This window comes from Harpia harpyja, chromosome 12 (assembly GCF_026419915.1).
Source record: "Harpia harpyja isolate bHarHar1 chromosome 12, bHarHar1 primary haplotype, whole genome shotgun sequence".
Classification (NCBI taxonomy): Eukaryota; Metazoa; Chordata; class Aves; order Accipitriformes; family Accipitridae; genus Harpia; species Harpia harpyja.
The window spans coordinates 8,914,803-8,931,627 of record NC_068951.1 but is presented as its reverse complement, the minus strand read 5'-3'; the positions used below and the strand labels follow the sequence as shown (position 1 = coordinate 8,931,627).

Below are 16,825 nucleotides of genomic sequence, written 5' to 3'. Positions count from 1 at the left end.
GGATTGTTTCCGCTGAAAGCACAGCATTTCATGCTGGTAGGAGCATGGTGTGCTATAAGGCCATGGATATCAGGAGTTGTAGCTATGTCCTTCAGTCCAGTGAATGCATCAGCCAGAAGGTCCTGTGTGTGGTAGGCGTTGCCTGCTGTAGGCCGGTCCTTAACAGGGCACCGCAGCAAGTCAGTTTTGTATGTGGAGCTGAACTGTTGTCCCACTGAAAGAAGTGATTAGGCAAGAATGTAGCCGCTTTAATTTTCAAGTTGCACACTCCTGATTAAACAGGCTACTTGCTGAGTCCTGATCAGTTCAGCCCAGTAGTTTCTGACATTGTTCAATTTGTGGTCACTTGTCTAGTGAAACGAAGCCTACTAACAACCAGTTGGCTTTTCTCTTGCGAACCCCCTAGAAGGTCCTCCAGAGACCCCCAGCAGTCTGAGAAGCTTGGATAAAAGCCAGCAGTTTGGACTAGGAAAGAAGCAAACATTGCTTTTGGAGATGGCTCTAAGTTTCTTGTGGCATGGGCACCACAAGAAGTGTGTTGCAGTGGGCAAATGGGTGGAGGGATCCCTTACACACCTGTTAAGCAGTGGGCTTAGGAAACAGTACTGTGCAAATCCAGATGGTGAGAAGGGGGAAAGAGGAAGCTTGCTGTCAGTGTCTTCCCATCCGTGAAATGATTGCTCTAAGCTAATTCAGTCATGCTAGCCAGGAATTAAGCTCTGATATCCGAGTATATGGCTCTTCTGGAACTTCAGTATTTTAGCTTGAGTATTTGTTACCGTACACTTCTTCACCCTCTGCAGTCCCTTTTCTCTCTCACTGTAGGATTCTAGCTGTACAGACATCCAAAATCTCCAGGGGATGAACTGTGCATCCAAATAAGGCTTCTGATGAGGGGTGAAGCAGGTTCAGAAAGTCAGTGGGGTGTAGAATGTGGCTTCCTCCCTGGCATTTGCATACAGAAGCAAAACACAGCTCAAGCTCCCTGTGTAAGTCCAGTTGCGCTTTTGAGGTCCTCGCAGCCTGCTCCATGCATGAATGCCCCGGAAAGTTAGGTTTTCTTGTCTCCTCTGGTGTCCAGGTGCCTGAAGCCATGCATCACTGCTCTTGCTGAGTCAGTAGAAAGCAGGCAACACCCTCCTAGCCATCTGCTGAGAGAGGGGTCTGTTTAAGTTCAGAATAGTAGTTTTCAGAGTATCTCCAAATGGAAGCAAACTATTGAATTTGTTGCTCTAGTTAGCCAGAAAGGTCCACATTAACACCTTGAACCTACACAGTAAATATGATTGGATACCTGTTGGCATCAACACTCATATTCCTTCTGGAACAACATGTTGTCAGCTGTGATCAAGATATGAGATCTTGGTCTGTAGCCCTGGACTGAAACTATCTAAATCAGTAGCTTGCAGGCCATGGTCTGCAGATCCTCAGTGGTCCATGAAAGTCTTCCAAGAATTAAATAGGGTGTGAGAAGAGGGTGTCCCTTTGGAAACGGCTGGAGAAAATGGACCAAGCGAGACTTGCCTGTCTAGGCAAAGCAGTGGAAGACCAATTCCATGAGACACTGTGGGGCCTTGTGCTAAATATGCTGGTGATGAGCATGCATGAGATCTAACAGACCCAGCTCAAAAGGACCTGCTATTCGGATCATTTTGTTTGCTTGGTTAGAATATTCTTTTTGAATAAGCAGCAATGTATTCTCTGCCATCCTGGATGCATGCCAGTAAAAGTCCTAAACCTTTCTTGCTAGCATCTGTATATAATATAAAGGGTCATTTATAATCTCTGTAAGCCATGATGGGGCCTTTCGTCACATTGTCTGAAGCCTGTCTGCATTCTGGAGACTGTTCTTGCTGACTTTTGGCTTGCGAAGAGAAATCTTGGGGTGGTTTTGTCTGTCTTCTGTCGTAGTCACTGTGCTATTAAATCTACAGTGAGTTCCAAGCTATATATCCTAATGCATCTTATGATCATCTATGCTCCTGTCTTTCTGTCTCACCTGCTCTATGCCACAGTAAAAATCAAACACCTAAAAGCTGCATTTGTAGGAAAATTATGCTATTTATGGGAAGCCAAGAGTGTGATGTTTTGTAAATGGGAATGTACTTTTCAATCCTGGGTGGGTACCTTTGTAACTAAACTCTTCCTTCTGTTGGTAAAGAGAGAAGTTAGAGAAATCTGTGTTCATGTTGGATTATCCGAGTATCTTTGGGGTCTGACCATTTTTTTTTTGCCCTCATGATCCATGCTGTGGTGATTCTGCTTTAGGGAAGATACTGAGAGTGCAGAGGTGACAAGTGTTGTGGTACTTTATCACTGTCGCTGCACTCTCAGTGCTCCTGCTGAGGAAGGTGGAAGGTTGTCCCTAGATTTGAGTGAAGGGTCTGTTATTTTGCCATGGGCTATCAGTCCTGTTCAGCCTGGCAAACCCAGGTGATGGCTTCAGGCAACAAAAGCAATGAACTGAGAGCCTCGGCGAAGCTTCTCATTTCCTGTAATGATTGCTTCCTTTTATAATAGGTCACTGAGCAGGTCATCTGAAATGAACCTGGGAAAGTGTTGGGTTTCTCCACGCCTGCCCCCCCCTCCCCCTCCCCCCCCCCTCCCGCCAATGTGCAGGCTTCTGTCCTGTGCACTGTAGTGTGGGAGCAGCCTTTACCTCTAACCACTGCCTAAAAGCTCTGTCACTACATTTTAACAAGGTCTGTCCAGCACATCTCACTTCCAAGAAAGGCTTTTCCAAGGCAGAAATGACAACTTGACTGCCAAATTCCTTGGACTTGCAAGGGGATATGTGTACCTGAACAGTTTATTCCAAGGACCAGGTAGAGCAAAGGTGCTAGAGACCACCTGAGTCCAAGACAGCAGTTTTGGACTCATTTGGAAAGAAAATCTATGTGCATGCCAGCAGCACCCACTGAATGAAAGCCCTGGCAAAACCAGCTTTGTAGGTAGCTTAAAATAATCAACCTTTCTTGCAGTTTTTGACATAGCCTGCCCAGTGCCACCTGTTTAGCTCGAGATCCACAAATGTAGTGCTAGATTCCCAAGCTGGTTGAAAATAATCCTTGAAGGAGCAAGATGACATTAAATCTGGGTCTATGCAAGGGAAAGCTAAAGCGAGTAATGGTAGCTTTCCATTTCTCCTTAGGAGTTACAGTTTGGACCTGCCATTATACATTAACCAGAGCAGACAGGCTGCCAGATTCCCTTTGGCAACTGTGGACTCTGCCTCCAACACCTGCCTTTTTCTTCTGCATTGTGCTGGAGTGTGCGGTGGTGTTTGTCTTTGTTCACCTTCCCACCTTATTTGCCTTCAGGAATATGAAGTGCTCTAGTTTCAGCATCAGATATGGAGGGTTTTTCTCAGAGTGCAGTTGAATTTTATTTTTTTTAATCTGACACAGAAGTGCTTTGTGTGTATCCAAGAAGGTGGCACAGGTTGTCTCAGAAGCCCACCAAAATCAGTATTAGAGTGAAATAATCAGTGTAGGATAATCCAGCTCCACACGATGGAAACGGTACATCTTCCCAGATGACTATGTGATGGGAGAAGGCCAGAGGGACACACATACAAGCTATGTAACAGTTATAGCACGTGTAAATAAATTGATTTATTTGGATTTCATTGACAAGCTAGAAAAATGGTCTTAACACGAGTGGAGACACTCGAGTCCTTGATAATTATGCTCTGTTTTAAAATGTTCAGTAACTTTATTCTGAATTTGTTAGTATTCATGTCCCTTCATGCTCTGTTACATGTTCCTAGTGTGCATACTACTGCTTCGTTCCTCCCCTGTGGTGGGACCTTTCCTCATTGCATGTTAGTGAGAAGTTTTGTTTTTCATAACTTTAGGACATATGCTTCTGCCATTATCCTCTTAGGTTCTGTATGTGTGCAGTTTCTTTCGTCTGACACGAAATGCTTTTGCCCTGAGGTTTGTGCAGAAGTGCTGTCCTTCCGATGGCTGCAAGCACTGTGCTAAAAACATGCTCAAGGTAAATCATACGGAGCTGTGGTTTCCTCAGCCCCTCTTGTACTTGCTCTTTCTCTTGGCTGCTTTTCCTTCCATGCTCAGCTGGCTGTTCCCTGGGCATGAGGAGATCTTATCCAGCAATACCCATCTCAACAAACCCCATGACTAAGGCTTGAAGAGATGAAATGGCTGATTGCATCATGTGTGCATGTGAAATGAAAAAGAAAACTTGACTTTGAATTATCACATTTCTAATCGTTAGCTCCTGTCTTTGTTTCTTCTGGTTTTGCTCCCTAAGCTTTGTGCAGAAGTTGTATTGAGCCTGTTAAAGGATCTGCTGTCATCATGTGATCTGAAGATTCATTAGTCTTTTTTCCCCCTTTTTGCCCTTTGGTTCTATGATGTAGACGTTAGTACAGACATTTGGGTACTAGGGTGTCTGATCCCTATATATACACACACCACAGATCCTCAATAAATCTGACAGAAGTGGTTCTCTAAGACCTCCCTGCCAGCCTAGGGTCACCTGAGATGTGACTGTAGTCCCTGCTTCCTGATGGAGAATTGCAAGCAGGTTTACAGCGAGTAGGAGCAGTGCCTGCAGGGAAACCTGCATGGCTCTCCCTTGACACTGCTAATGGGCTCGATGGCACTGGGTAGAAAGCCCCCCTCTCTTTGGGTGCCCCATCTTACCCATCTGGCTGTAGCCGAAGGTTCAGTGAGAAGACTGCTGGCCCCAGCCTGCCCATTGTGGTCTGCAGCGCTCGGCTCAGCTGCTGGCATGCGTACCTCCTATTCATGGAAATGAGAGTTATCCAGAGAGCAGGGAGCCTCCTGCGGAGATAGGAGGGGAATCCAAAAAGGAAACAAAATGCAACAAATGCTGTAAATGGCAAATACTGGAAAAATTAAACTGCCATGGGGAAGGTGGGTTAGGGAAGGAGGAGGGGATGTACAGGTGCCTGTTTCCACTGGGCAAGCAGTTTGATTTTTGGTTTGCAAGGCTGGGGAGCCACTGTGATACTTGGAGAAGAAGGGATCAACTATACTGGGGGCTCTTGCTTTAAGATGGATGAGGAGCCGGGACTCTTCTGCATGTGCAGGGAATGCTTACACAAGCACTTTATGTGTTTTGGAGCACAAGCTGGTGTTTCCACTTCCCATTAGTGATCCCAGTTCTGATCCCCAATCAGTAGGAAAGTGGCTCTCAAATCTGTTAACTACGCTGAGGTACAAAAGCAAAAATGTGAACCAGTATTTAGCAAACATGAATGATGCTTGCAAGGGGAAAATGAAAGTATCCTTTTTTTCCCCCTCAAGAATGACATTGGAACCTAAAAACATAATTTTCAGAGAAGGTGGAAAAGGGTCTATGGGTCCTGATTCCCAGGGCTGACACTGCAGTTCCTGCCTTCTCATACACCTTACGGTGAGGAGGTCTCTCTCACTTTTGTTTTCTTATAAGACAGCATAAGACACTAGTCCCTCCCTCCCCTGCATCTTCTCTCGCCCATTTTTAGACTGTAACCTCACCAGGACAGCAATATGACTTGTTTGGCACCCAGCTTGATCGAGCCCTGCTGACAACGAGCTCCACCACACCAAAAAGCAGAATTTTCCAACTCAGATGTTGTTCAGAATGGCAGGAGGCTCAGGAATGATACCATAACGAGCAGGATGAAATTAAGACCAGTACAATGGGAACTGACTATCAGGAGATTTGGAACACTTTTTTTTTTTTCTTTCTTTTTTTCTAAAGCCCTATTGTTTATGATAACTAGCAGAACTAAATTATGTACTATAAAACTCTGGCCTCTGAGGACCAAGCAAGAGGCGTTACTGGATGTCTTGTGGTTCAGGTTGGCAGAAGCAGGGAATCTTTCTGCAGCTATTGGGAGGAGAGGGTGGGGTGAGAAATGAGGACTGCAAGTTAGGCAAGCTATGGCTGGCAGAAGAAACAACCCCACCCCCAGATACTTGGTCTGTTTTTACTGCAGTCTGATGTATGTTGGTTCAGCTTGCTGTCTTACTGGGGCTAACAGTGTCCTTTCTCTCTGCAGGCATTGGTGTCACTATACAGTTACACGGACAGTTTCCTGCCAAGTGCAGAATGGATCAGAAACGGTGATCCAGCGAGTTTATCAGAGCTGCCGGTGGCCAGGACCTTGTGCCAACTTAGTGAGGTAAAAATCTTCATGTCTCATGTTGCCCAAATTTTCCTGCATTTCTCGTTAAATTGTTTACCTTTTCAGTACTGCATAGAGGGTTGAGATCAATGGATCACGTTCATGGTGGTGTAACTAAAGAATGGCACTGGTGTTAGCTGTAGAGTAATTACACATGAAGGTAAGGTAGTGTTAGGGACAGGTTATGTGAGACAGTTTAGCTTAGGTTGTAATGCCAGTTTGTACTTCTCCACACAGGAGACTGTTGCTAGTCCAGCGTGAAGCTAAATAAATAATGGAGTCCAAGAGGGTGCAGTGTGACTGAACAGGGCTAGCAGGGATGCTGGACCAATAGCACTATGTGGCTTGTTGGTATCAAGTCCTCATACTCAGGTCTTTAGGGTAATATTGATCACATACATTGGAAAGCTTTGATCAAATTCGTTGCAGCTGGTGATGGACAAAGGTAATATGCCCTGTACCATTTGGAGTGGAATTTCCTGACAGCATCTCTTACACCTGCATCTCAATATCCTTTAAAACATGCATGAAAGCACAATGTCCCCTCTCCCCAGATGAGAAACAAAGCTTAGAGACAGTGACTTGTCAAAAACTTGCTCTGAGCCTGCTTTACCTTTCAATTTTTTGTGGTCTTGGGACCCACCTACATTTAAGAAAAAAAAAAAAGAAAGTATGAAATAGCTATCCCCAGCTACCACCTTTCAGTATGCAAAGTGTCTTTGTATTGTTGTGTTCTCTGAAAAGACATTCTCGGAGCAGAATAGTGTTACCCACCCGTCTGGGAATTGGTGCAAAAAAGCCATTGTGCTCTAAATTTACACCTAGCTTCTATAACAATTTCCCATGTAGACAAGCCCATAGTTTAGCTTACAAAGCTTAGTCATTTTATTGTTATTGTTACCAGTTCACCCACAGGGTGCTGATTGAGGTCCTCTTGTAGTTGATAACCTAGCCAGAATGTGGTTGAACTACCCACTTAAATACCCAGAGATCCACCTTCCCAGTCTGTTCTTGCGACTCTTCATCTGGAATTCACATTTTGCATGTGGCAGTTACCACAGTTGGTTCTCCAGTTTCTACTTGGCCAGTGGTCAGTTTAAGTTTTTTCACTTGTAATGTATCTGCTTTGGTGTCTCTTTGGTCTTGTTTTATGCAAGGCTGTGGTTGAAACACTTAATATTTTACACTGTTGTGGCCAAAATTCTGTTGAAGCTTTTTAATTTCCCAGACTTTTTACGCACATAATTGTCATTAGAAACTTGTGAGCTTTCACCTTGTCTCCTAAACTTGCCAAAAATCATGCTTATTTTTCCTTGTTAACATAACCGTAGTTTCATAAGTACCAAACAATTGATCACGTTACTAGTAAAAATCCTTTTTGTGGGCTCCTGCAGTTACTCGTATACATTGATTCTTACATTGTTAACCCAGAGACTTTAAGAGTAGTGTGTGCTGTTGTGACATTATTATTCATGGAACATTTTCAGTTTCAAATGTAGTTTGGCTCATTTGCCTGACGAGTTCAATTGTTTGGAGACAATGCAGAATGGCAGCTGACTTATTTTCACATAGAAAGAAAAATTATCATGGAAAGAAGCTGGGGTTATTGATATTTAAGATCTTGGCTGGTGAAAGTTCAGCTGACAGGAGCTGCATTTCTGGAAGATGATCACCATGAAGAAACCTACCAGAAGAGATGGGAGGACACTAATGCTCTGTTCCCTTTGCAAGTGGGAGGAAACACGAGCAAAGCGGATGGCACCCTTCCAAGGAAATGACTATATTGTCTGTCCTTTAATCATGCATCATATGATATTCTTACATGAAGTAGAGAAAGACCCTGGACCTCTCTTTCCCAAGGACCTTCAGAAAGCTGTTAACTGGGTGGGCTGCAGCATTTGTTATCAACACAGGTAAAGCAGGAGTGGCATGTGCTGCTTCCTGATAATTTCCTATACTGCCACTGGACGAAAGGGAGAACCCCAAGAACAAGTAGCAATGAAGTCGAAGACACTGAGGTCCTGAGAGTTGAGTGGGTTGTTGTATAAGTTATCCCCATCCCAGACATCTTTTATAAGTGGTTGCTTGTTTTCGGCAGTGCGTCTGACTTCTAATAACAGAATGAAAAACAACCACTGAAAATTATGGATCTTTTGACATGTAACTACTGTGGGCAACATTTGGTAACCATGAGTCATGTTGTATGGTTGAGGTCTTATTTCCTAGGCCAATGCAGCAGCCTATCAACGTTATGTTGCCAGCACCTACGGATGTGTGAGTAACTGGCTTTCTCTTGTCTCAGAGTGAAGCTGAGTTTTGAAAAAAATTTTTTAATGATATTTTTACCCCTCTTTCACCAAAATGGTGTTTCCTAAAGAGAAAATATTCAATCTCTCTCCTAATTCAGGTGAATCCCTTCTCCTGTTTTCAGATGAAAACTCCCAAGGATAGCAATGAGAAAGACAGACCCCAAAGTCACAAGGAAGTTGAGTCCCTCTTCTATTCAGCACCTCACTTGCTAGTGCAGTTCCTGGCAAGTTATATTTGTTTTCCTTATTTTTCTGCTAAGAAACTGGCTTCAAAGGGGCGTGTAAGCTTATATCGGCCACCATGCTGCACAACTTCCTTCGACAGGTCTCTGAAAATTCTTACAGAAGATGAACAGAACGGAAAACTCAACTTGGGTGTCCTACTTCCCTGTGTCTGAAAGTTTTGGGTGACACTGCTGTTTGCCTGGGAGATGTCCTGGTTTTCTCAGGAGTCTGTTTTTTCTTGTGGTGAACATGCTGTCTGTGGTGCAGGGTGAAGACAACCGCTTGGGAAAAGCAGTGTGACTAGTATCAAATCTGATAGTGTCCTATCCCAACACTTCGCAAAACACAGGAGAGGGCTTACGCTAGCTTCATGTAATGGGAAGCAAAGAATCCCTTGTGTCACTAAACATCTTCTCAAAGTCACCAGTCCTTGAGTGTGTTCCTGTAATATGAAGGAGCTTCTCTATTTTGTCTACGGTCCTTAATGATTGCCTGCTTGACTGTATCTGCTCTACATGACAGGTCCAGCAAGAATGTTTCACAGGGCCAATGCTTCATTCCCATCAAACAATGTTGTTTGTTTCCTCCTTACCTTCTCTGTACCAGCACCTCTGTCTTTTCAGGTTTTCTGGAAGTCTAGCTTCTGGCAACATCAGACTTACTCCAGGTCTGGTAATGGCTACAAATGTTCATGCTCTATATACCCCTGTGATTGTTCAGGTAATATAAATATATCTGCTTTCCTTTTGTCAAAAAGACAAACTTAAAGATATTCTGGCCTTCTCCTATTTTTCTCTAGTGAGATTTCTGGTGCCTGAGCTTGAAGGGGGGGGCACAGCCAGATTCATATGGTGTTATGCTTGACTGTAAGCAATGCAAAATGTCAGTAAGCCATTGGCATTATTTTGGCTTTATAGTATTTCTCCCAGCTGTGACTTGAAACAAACTGTTTTCATCTCCTTGTTTACAGGGAGTCAACCATATCTGAGAGAGCTTTCATTCTGCCAGCACCCGTTACCGGGCTGCTCACTAGCAAAAGGGACGCCAGCCAAAAAAAAGGCATCTCTCAACCTCGTGGTGACAGCTGAGAGGAGTTCTCTGTTAGAGAGACTTTGCTTACAAGCAGACATCAGTGTGGCCAGACAAGGATTTAATCCATTTCCTGTCTCCCATTCATTCGCATTATGTTTCTTTCCCTTATTGCACAAACTGCAGCTCAGGGTCAAGCCTTTGACAGAGGAATATCTGTGAGATCCCCAGCTTTAGCAGCTTCAGTAGTGTGATGTCCTCGCTGTCTATTCACTTGCTCTTGGGAAGCTGGCAGCTATACCTCTTTTGCAGGAGTGTTGTCATCTTGGCTGGGATGGGATGAGCTGCTCTGTTCTTGCCCTCCACCCTGGACTCTTTATTTAGCTTGGGTGCTGAGTTGCTTTGGAGCAGTCTTGGCTGGAGATTTTCCCTCAGCAGATCTATTCTTGAACTCTCTCTATTTGTGTAGTGAAGGCTTCAGCTTCTGCGCGCCATAGGATATGCCTTTGCTTTGTCACACTACAAAGTGAACGGGCAACTTTCCAGCAGTCTGGCTGAAGCTCCTAGTGTACTTATAAAAATTGCATGCCACTTATCTGTCTGAAGGAAGGGATAAAGTCTCTAGCTTGGTGTTTCAATGGCAACCTAATCGCTGGGTCTCTGCTGCCTGAATGATTGCACCCTGCTCCCAGTAAACCCGGGCATCTGAATTGTAACCCTTCTCCTGAGCAATCATTTTGCTGCAGCAGCTGCAGGCTAGCGCACAATCCTATCATGCTTAGGACACTACACTCCTCGAGGCTCACAGAGAAGGGTGGTTGCATAGGCCAGGCAGGGATTTGAGACCTGCATTCAGTTGCTGGAACTTTTGCGACTTCCTGTGCCTTCAGTCAAGTGATGCCACCTCGCCTATAAGATGAGAACAGTACTTCTTTTGTCTTACTGTGTTTTATGACTTTGAGAATAGGACAACTTCTTGCTATACCCTAATTGGCCAATATCAGCCTAATTTTGATTAGAGTATTTGCGTATGACTTGTGGTCAGTAAAACAGTATCTCAGGAGGTAAATGAATGTGATGAACAGCCTGGCAGGTCATGCACTGTTTCAGCCTTCAGAAGACGAACATTTTCTGCTTCAAACTGTTGTTGCTGTGAAAATCCCTGTCTCATGTCTGGAAGCATGCTGCTTCAGATTGTGGCAGGATATTCTGACTCCTCTCCTACTTGTTTCATCCTAGAAAAATGAATGTTCCCAGCAAGGTTGTGTGAGTGTTCATCCTGCTACTTTTTGCTGTATTCAGTGGTCACATAGCTGTTTCACTCTACCCTTTGAGCATCCTGTCTCTGCAGTGCTTCCTGGCTTCAGAGAATCTGAATATTCCCCTGGAAACACAGAGCTGGCTTGTATGGGGATGGGCTTACCTGGTCTCCGTACTTCAGCAAGAGCCATTGAAACCCCAAACATAAAGTTACTCATCTGTCAGCTTCAAACACCACCCAAAGGTGGGAGAGATGGAAGGGGAGAGCATTCTTGCAACACAGCAAATCTGGGCTGTAATGCTCTTTCCAACTGCCAGTCATTGCATGTTTTTTTCCTTTCAGTATTCTAGCTGGTTTGGCTTATCACAAATGCTATGTGCTTTTGATGACATTTTTAATGTAAGCAGGCTACATGTCTTGCATGGCTCATTCTTGCTGTTTCTGAACGTTGGGTTTTCTTTTTTGTTGTTTTCATTTAAACTGAACACGTTTCTGCTCCTGGGGGGATTTTACAAGCTAGTTTGCAGAATAACAAAGAAGGAATTCTGCAGGCTCATCCATTTTGGTCTTCTCTGCTTTTGAAGACTCTATTGCTACAGGGTAAGTATGAGAAGTTGGGGATCTCTCACTCAAGAGATTGGCCTGTAGCTGATGTTTCTCCTCAGTTTCAGAAGTAGTAACGCCGCAGGGAAATCCTTCTCTTTCTTTCCAGTCAATTGAATAATAAATCCTAGAGCTTATTCCAGTGCATTAGAATTGCCATTTCAAGTCCTGTTACACACAAACTCTTTTATGTGTTTAACTCCCTTATTTCTCTCCAAGTTGTAGAGTCATATGCTTGGAAAAAGATGCCTGCTCTCCCATGCACACACGGGATACAACTGTAGGATGAACAGTGCTCCTGTGAACAGGATAGATAGAGGCTCTGAGTTTGTAAGGGATTAGAGCTGTAGCACAAAGGTGCGTTCTCATGTTTGGGAACAATGTGGATGGCTGTGTGCTGCTGGCTGGGCCCTAGTGGAGGGCCATCTGCTTTGTAGACTGTGCACAGGCACAGGTGTCCTCAGGCTGCTAACTGAAGGCCTTTTGATCTTCTCCAAACATGCTGTCTGGGCATTCTTCCTCCTTGCTGGTAGGGAAGTGCAGTGCTGCTCTGCTATAGCACTGAGATCTAATTGTTAATAAAGACAGGAGCTGATGATTACTCTGGTGGCACAGAAACATCTGTCTCTCTGTCCTTTGTCTTTTTTTTCTTGGGACTGAGAGACTGTAGAGTATTGCTCTGTACAACTTGGGATGGAAGGTGTGTAAGTTTCTGTTTTCTGGGTTTTAGACTCTCGATAAGTTGTGCAAACCACACATGCTCAGAGTGGAACAGAGTCCTCTTCCTCCCCTTTGGCAAAGGCAGGAGACATGTACAACGGCTTCCAACACTCCTGCAGCTGCAGGTTTTGTTTTCTGTCCAGTGTCTGCAGGAGCATATTTGAAACTCCTCTGGTTACATTCTTCCCTGGGGAACTACTGCCTTTGTGCTAGGGAAGCTGGAAAACCTGGGGCTGCAGGGAAAAAAAAGAGCACAGGTCTGATTCACAGAGTGATGGTCTCTGCCATGCTTGTGAGTGCAAACCTGATGGCAAAGGTACTCCTTGTCCCTGTGTCAGTTGTGGCACTAGTTTGAGGTGAAGTTATCTTGTCTGTATTCCATGGAGAAGCTACCTGGTATAATCAGGGTCTGGTAGGCTTTGAGAGGATACTTATGATGGTCTGTCTGGAGTGGGGATAGTGGTGTTTGGAACCAAATATGTTCTTGATGGCTTCTCTGAGAAACGAACTCTCTGGGTACACCCATAGGATATTCTTCTCTATGTTAATACTTGCCAAGCTCTTTCCAACCTCCCTTCTTTCCAAGGCAGTCAAGTACTTCAAGATTAGGTTACGTTAACCTGATGTATTTGAAATCTGATTTCAGAATACCCTGATTTTCTATGGGGAATTTTAGATTTTTGGCATGTCTGTAAATCAGGGCATGGGTACCAAAAATTGGAGGAACTACCATGAGTTTTGTTCTGATCTTCTTTTAATACAGAGGTAGCACTTGTTATAACAAAGATGGATTGTCCCTGTTAGAAAGACAATAGGGCAGTTATTTGTACAGGGTTGGACCCATTGGGTTGATATGTGACTTCATTGCAATGAGAGTAGTACATAAAAGAAAGCTTGGATTCCTTGGTTTCCAGATTCTTTGCCAGTCAAAAGGCAAGTTAATTCTTCTTGTTATCCTCAAACCCACCAGTAAGTGATGTTGAAACTTTCAACCTGGAACTTAAATAAAAATGAATAGAAGCTTCTGAAGGTTGCGGAGGTCTCCTTGGGCACAAACTTCAATGGCTGAATGAATCCCACTAACAAAACCATCTCTTGCGATGTGGAAATGAGTTTCACACCTTCTCTCTCATGTCGTATTTGTGTACAAACAGCTTGCTTTGTAAGTGTCAAAGGGCAGGGGGAATCCATAAAGGGGGCGGGTATTTCCTGTGTGTGACAGGCTGTCCTGCTTGGGTCATGGCAGAGATCACGCCTTTCTCTTTGACCTGATTTTTGAGGCTCTGATCCAAGAATGTGACACACTTTCTCTTTCTTGTGTCATGTGTGGCTGTTGTGTTCAGTGACGCTTCCTTGAGAGCAAGGGGAACATATCCTTGCATGCTGAGGTGTGAGACTTGTTGGCTGCCATCCCTCAATGTGTCCTGACCTCTCCAGTATTTCTAGCTTCATACTCCCAAATCAGTTAATCAGTCATCTCATGCTACATCCCCAAATTACTACTTCCTGGGCAGTCAGTTAGAGAGACACAAGCAAGAGACTCGGTTTCCCAAATGATGACTGCATGCAGATGAGTTCCTGTAACTTGTCTGACACTGATCAGGCAGTCTCCAAGGACAGCCAGGTGTTTGATCTGATCTAGTAAAAGCAGTGGCTGCTAGTTGAGTTTTCTGGGTTCTTCCCTCAGTGTTGCCCCACTCCCTGGGATATTGCTGTGAGCCTCAGCAAACATGTTGGTAAATGACGCTTATCTCTTGCAGTAGAGTGGCAGGTCCCGGTAGTTTGCTTCTCTGTGAAATGCTTGGAAGCCTTCTGCTGAAGGGGACTGTGTATGCTGAGCATATCCTTTGGCTGTCTGGGAAGCAAAGTGGTTCAGGTTGTGGCTCATCCTAACCTCTTCTCTTACTGTGGTTTTGCAGATTTCTATGCCAACGTTTGTGGCTTGGGTGACATCCAAGGGAAAGGCTTCCCTATTCTGCTACCAATCCTTTTTCCTGCCTGTTGTGTTTTCCACACATTTTCATTCCAAAGCTTCTGACCTTTAACAGGTATCTTCTTTTCCTCTCCTTTTTTCCATGTTTTTTCTTCTTCTTCAGTTGCAACACTTCAGGTGTCAGACAGTGGTCATGCTTTGCTAAACGAGTTTTCTTTGCTCCCCTCCTGGAATAGCAGTCAGAAATCTGTGTGATGTGATGATGTATGTAACAACAGGCCTTGGTGCCATGTCACATGCTTGAGGAAAAATGATGCTATGAAGAACAGAGCAACTTTAGAGCGAATCGGAGCTAGCAAGCAGGGACCACTTTGCATGCCTGACTGCATAATGCTGAATGGAGCTGCAAACATCAGGACTCTTCCAGGAAATTCAGGGTGGGTGGTAGGCTGTGACAGCTGAGCTCCACGTTTGTCATGCCCTGAGAAGTCCTTGCTCGTTTGAGGATTAAACTCTAGCTACTTCCCCGACACAGAACTGCTGCCAAGATTCCAGTCTGGCTCAAGCCACTCTCCACACTTCATAATGAAGTTTGAGAGAGCTTTAACATCTTGGTGTTGGCAGAAACATGGTTTTAAAATCATGGTGTGGTTGGAGACTAGCTGGCTCCGGACACTGGTAACAGGGCTGGAGACTTTCATCTGAAGGTCAAATCCAGCTGTGGTGTTAGTGACAAAGTCATGAACTTCTGACTGATGGTTCGGGGCTTACGTGTGGAAAGATGTCTCGAGTCCAACGCCAGAAGTGGGAGTTGGGAGACTCGGGTTCAGTTCCTGAACTTTGCCAGAGCTGTCTGAGAGGCCCTCAGCAAGAAACTTAAAGTCTTCATGCCTGAGGTCTCTCTGAAAAAGCACTGAACGTCTACCTACATCAACATGGTGCCAAGTCCTCAAACTCACTCATGACTGCAAACTCCTGAATACCATTGGATGCAGAAGTGCTAAGAACTAGGTGGGATTAGCTGGCTCTGTCCAGCCCATATTAGAGAAGTGCCTGGATCACAGTTGTCAGTATTAGCAGTAACTGGCATGCTTTTTGGCAACTCGGAAGGTGAGGATGTAATGTTCTTGGGAGACAGCACTGCTCTCCCATCGCTGGGCGATCCATTTCAAGTGCAGGCAGCCCCGTGCTCAGGAGGAAGCTTGCGCAGCCCTCTTCTCCGGTGGCTATAGAAGTTGGTTTCTGTGTTTGGCAGCTTGCATAAGTAATCAGCAACAGTTTACTGAGAAATTAGTTTCCTAAAGACAGTGTTAACCATGACTGAGCTGCTCCCTTCTTTCCAAGACATACATGGGCAGCCTCTTCTGGCAAGCCTGTGTTACTGCTCTTCACAGTAACTACCAATGTCACTGCAGTGCTGTCCTGGATGTACACCTGTGCCTGCTACCCCTTGGAGGGGTTTTGGATGAGATTCATGCAATTTCTAGCTCCATTTTGGCCTTGTGCCTAGCCGAGCCCAGGGCAGTGCTGCAGGTGGAGCAGGTTGGGGCAGCGCTCCGTCTCCTGGTGGCTCTCGGCACTGCAGGAGGAGGCTCTTCCCCAAGGAGACCCAGGTGCTCTGGGCTTGTGTCTTGAGAGAGAAGCATAAAGCTGCAGCCTGCAACACTGTAATCCCAAAGCTTCAGCCTGTCCCTGTGCCTGCCAGATTCCTTTGGCTGTTAAATAAGGGTAGGAATTTCGAGGGGACCTTGTAGAATATGACTTCTGTGTTTGCTTTTAGCTTCATGAATAGCAGCAGTGACTTGCCTGGCTGTATACTGGGAAAACTCCGATTTGCAAGCTTTAAAGGACTGCTGTTTTAAAAGAAAAGCTGGCATTTATGGAACTGTCCATTTTGTGTTGACTTCAGAATCACTGGTGCCTTGCACAGGTCTGCTTGTGTCTGCACGCAGCCCTCTAGTTTCCAGTGGGGCATGGCAGTACTTGTGCTTTAATTGGGACCCTGGGGGTGCTGTGTGCTGTACACAGAGCTAACAAATGTGTCCTGCAGAGCCTTGGCTGTGGTGAGGAAGAGTGTAACCCTATTTCAGATGGGGAAAAATGAGGCACAGGTCAGCTAGCTGGAAAAAAAGACTCCATGGAGATCACCAATGTAATGTTGTGTCATGATGATCTTTGTCACACTGATGTGTCGATACACCCCAGATATGAGTGGTGGGGGTGGGAGAAGGGAAGACACCTGAGACATTTATGCAATTTTTGTGAGAGTAACGTTTTGGAAACTCTGTTAGTACCGAGTGAGGAAAGGCTAATGCTAGCCTTTGTTCAACATCAGAAAAATCCCCATAGAGGTAGAGTGCAGGAAACAAGAATCATCATCTCTGCTACTTGCAACGACTTGGTAGCAATGAGACCTCCACAAAGCATACTGGTGTTATTTGGGAGAGAGGTATGGGGAAGAGCCAGAAGAGTATGAGGACTTAAGGAGAAAAATAAAAGGTTGTCAAATCAGATCCATGCTGTGGTAAACCCTTGCTCTGTTATTTTGTGTGTCTCCCTTTTTCTGCAGCTGGGGGAGGCTG

At 44.9% G+C, this 16,825-nt stretch overlaps 1 protein-coding gene across 7 annotated transcripts in view; it reads left to right on the top strand.

The window, feature by feature from the left end:
- Positions 1-16,825, top strand: part of COL26A1 (collagen type XXVI alpha 1 chain) — a 182,096-nt gene that overhangs the window by 19,295 nt on the left and 145,976 nt on the right. For all 7 annotated transcript variants that reach the window (XM_052804514.1, XM_052804509.1, XM_052804512.1 and 4 more), the window contains exon 2: positions 6,038-6,160. In XM_052804514.1, coding sequence (XP_052660474.1) covers positions 6,038-6,160 — 123 coding nt within the window. The remainder of the gene's footprint in view (positions 1-6,037; positions 6,161-16,825) is intronic.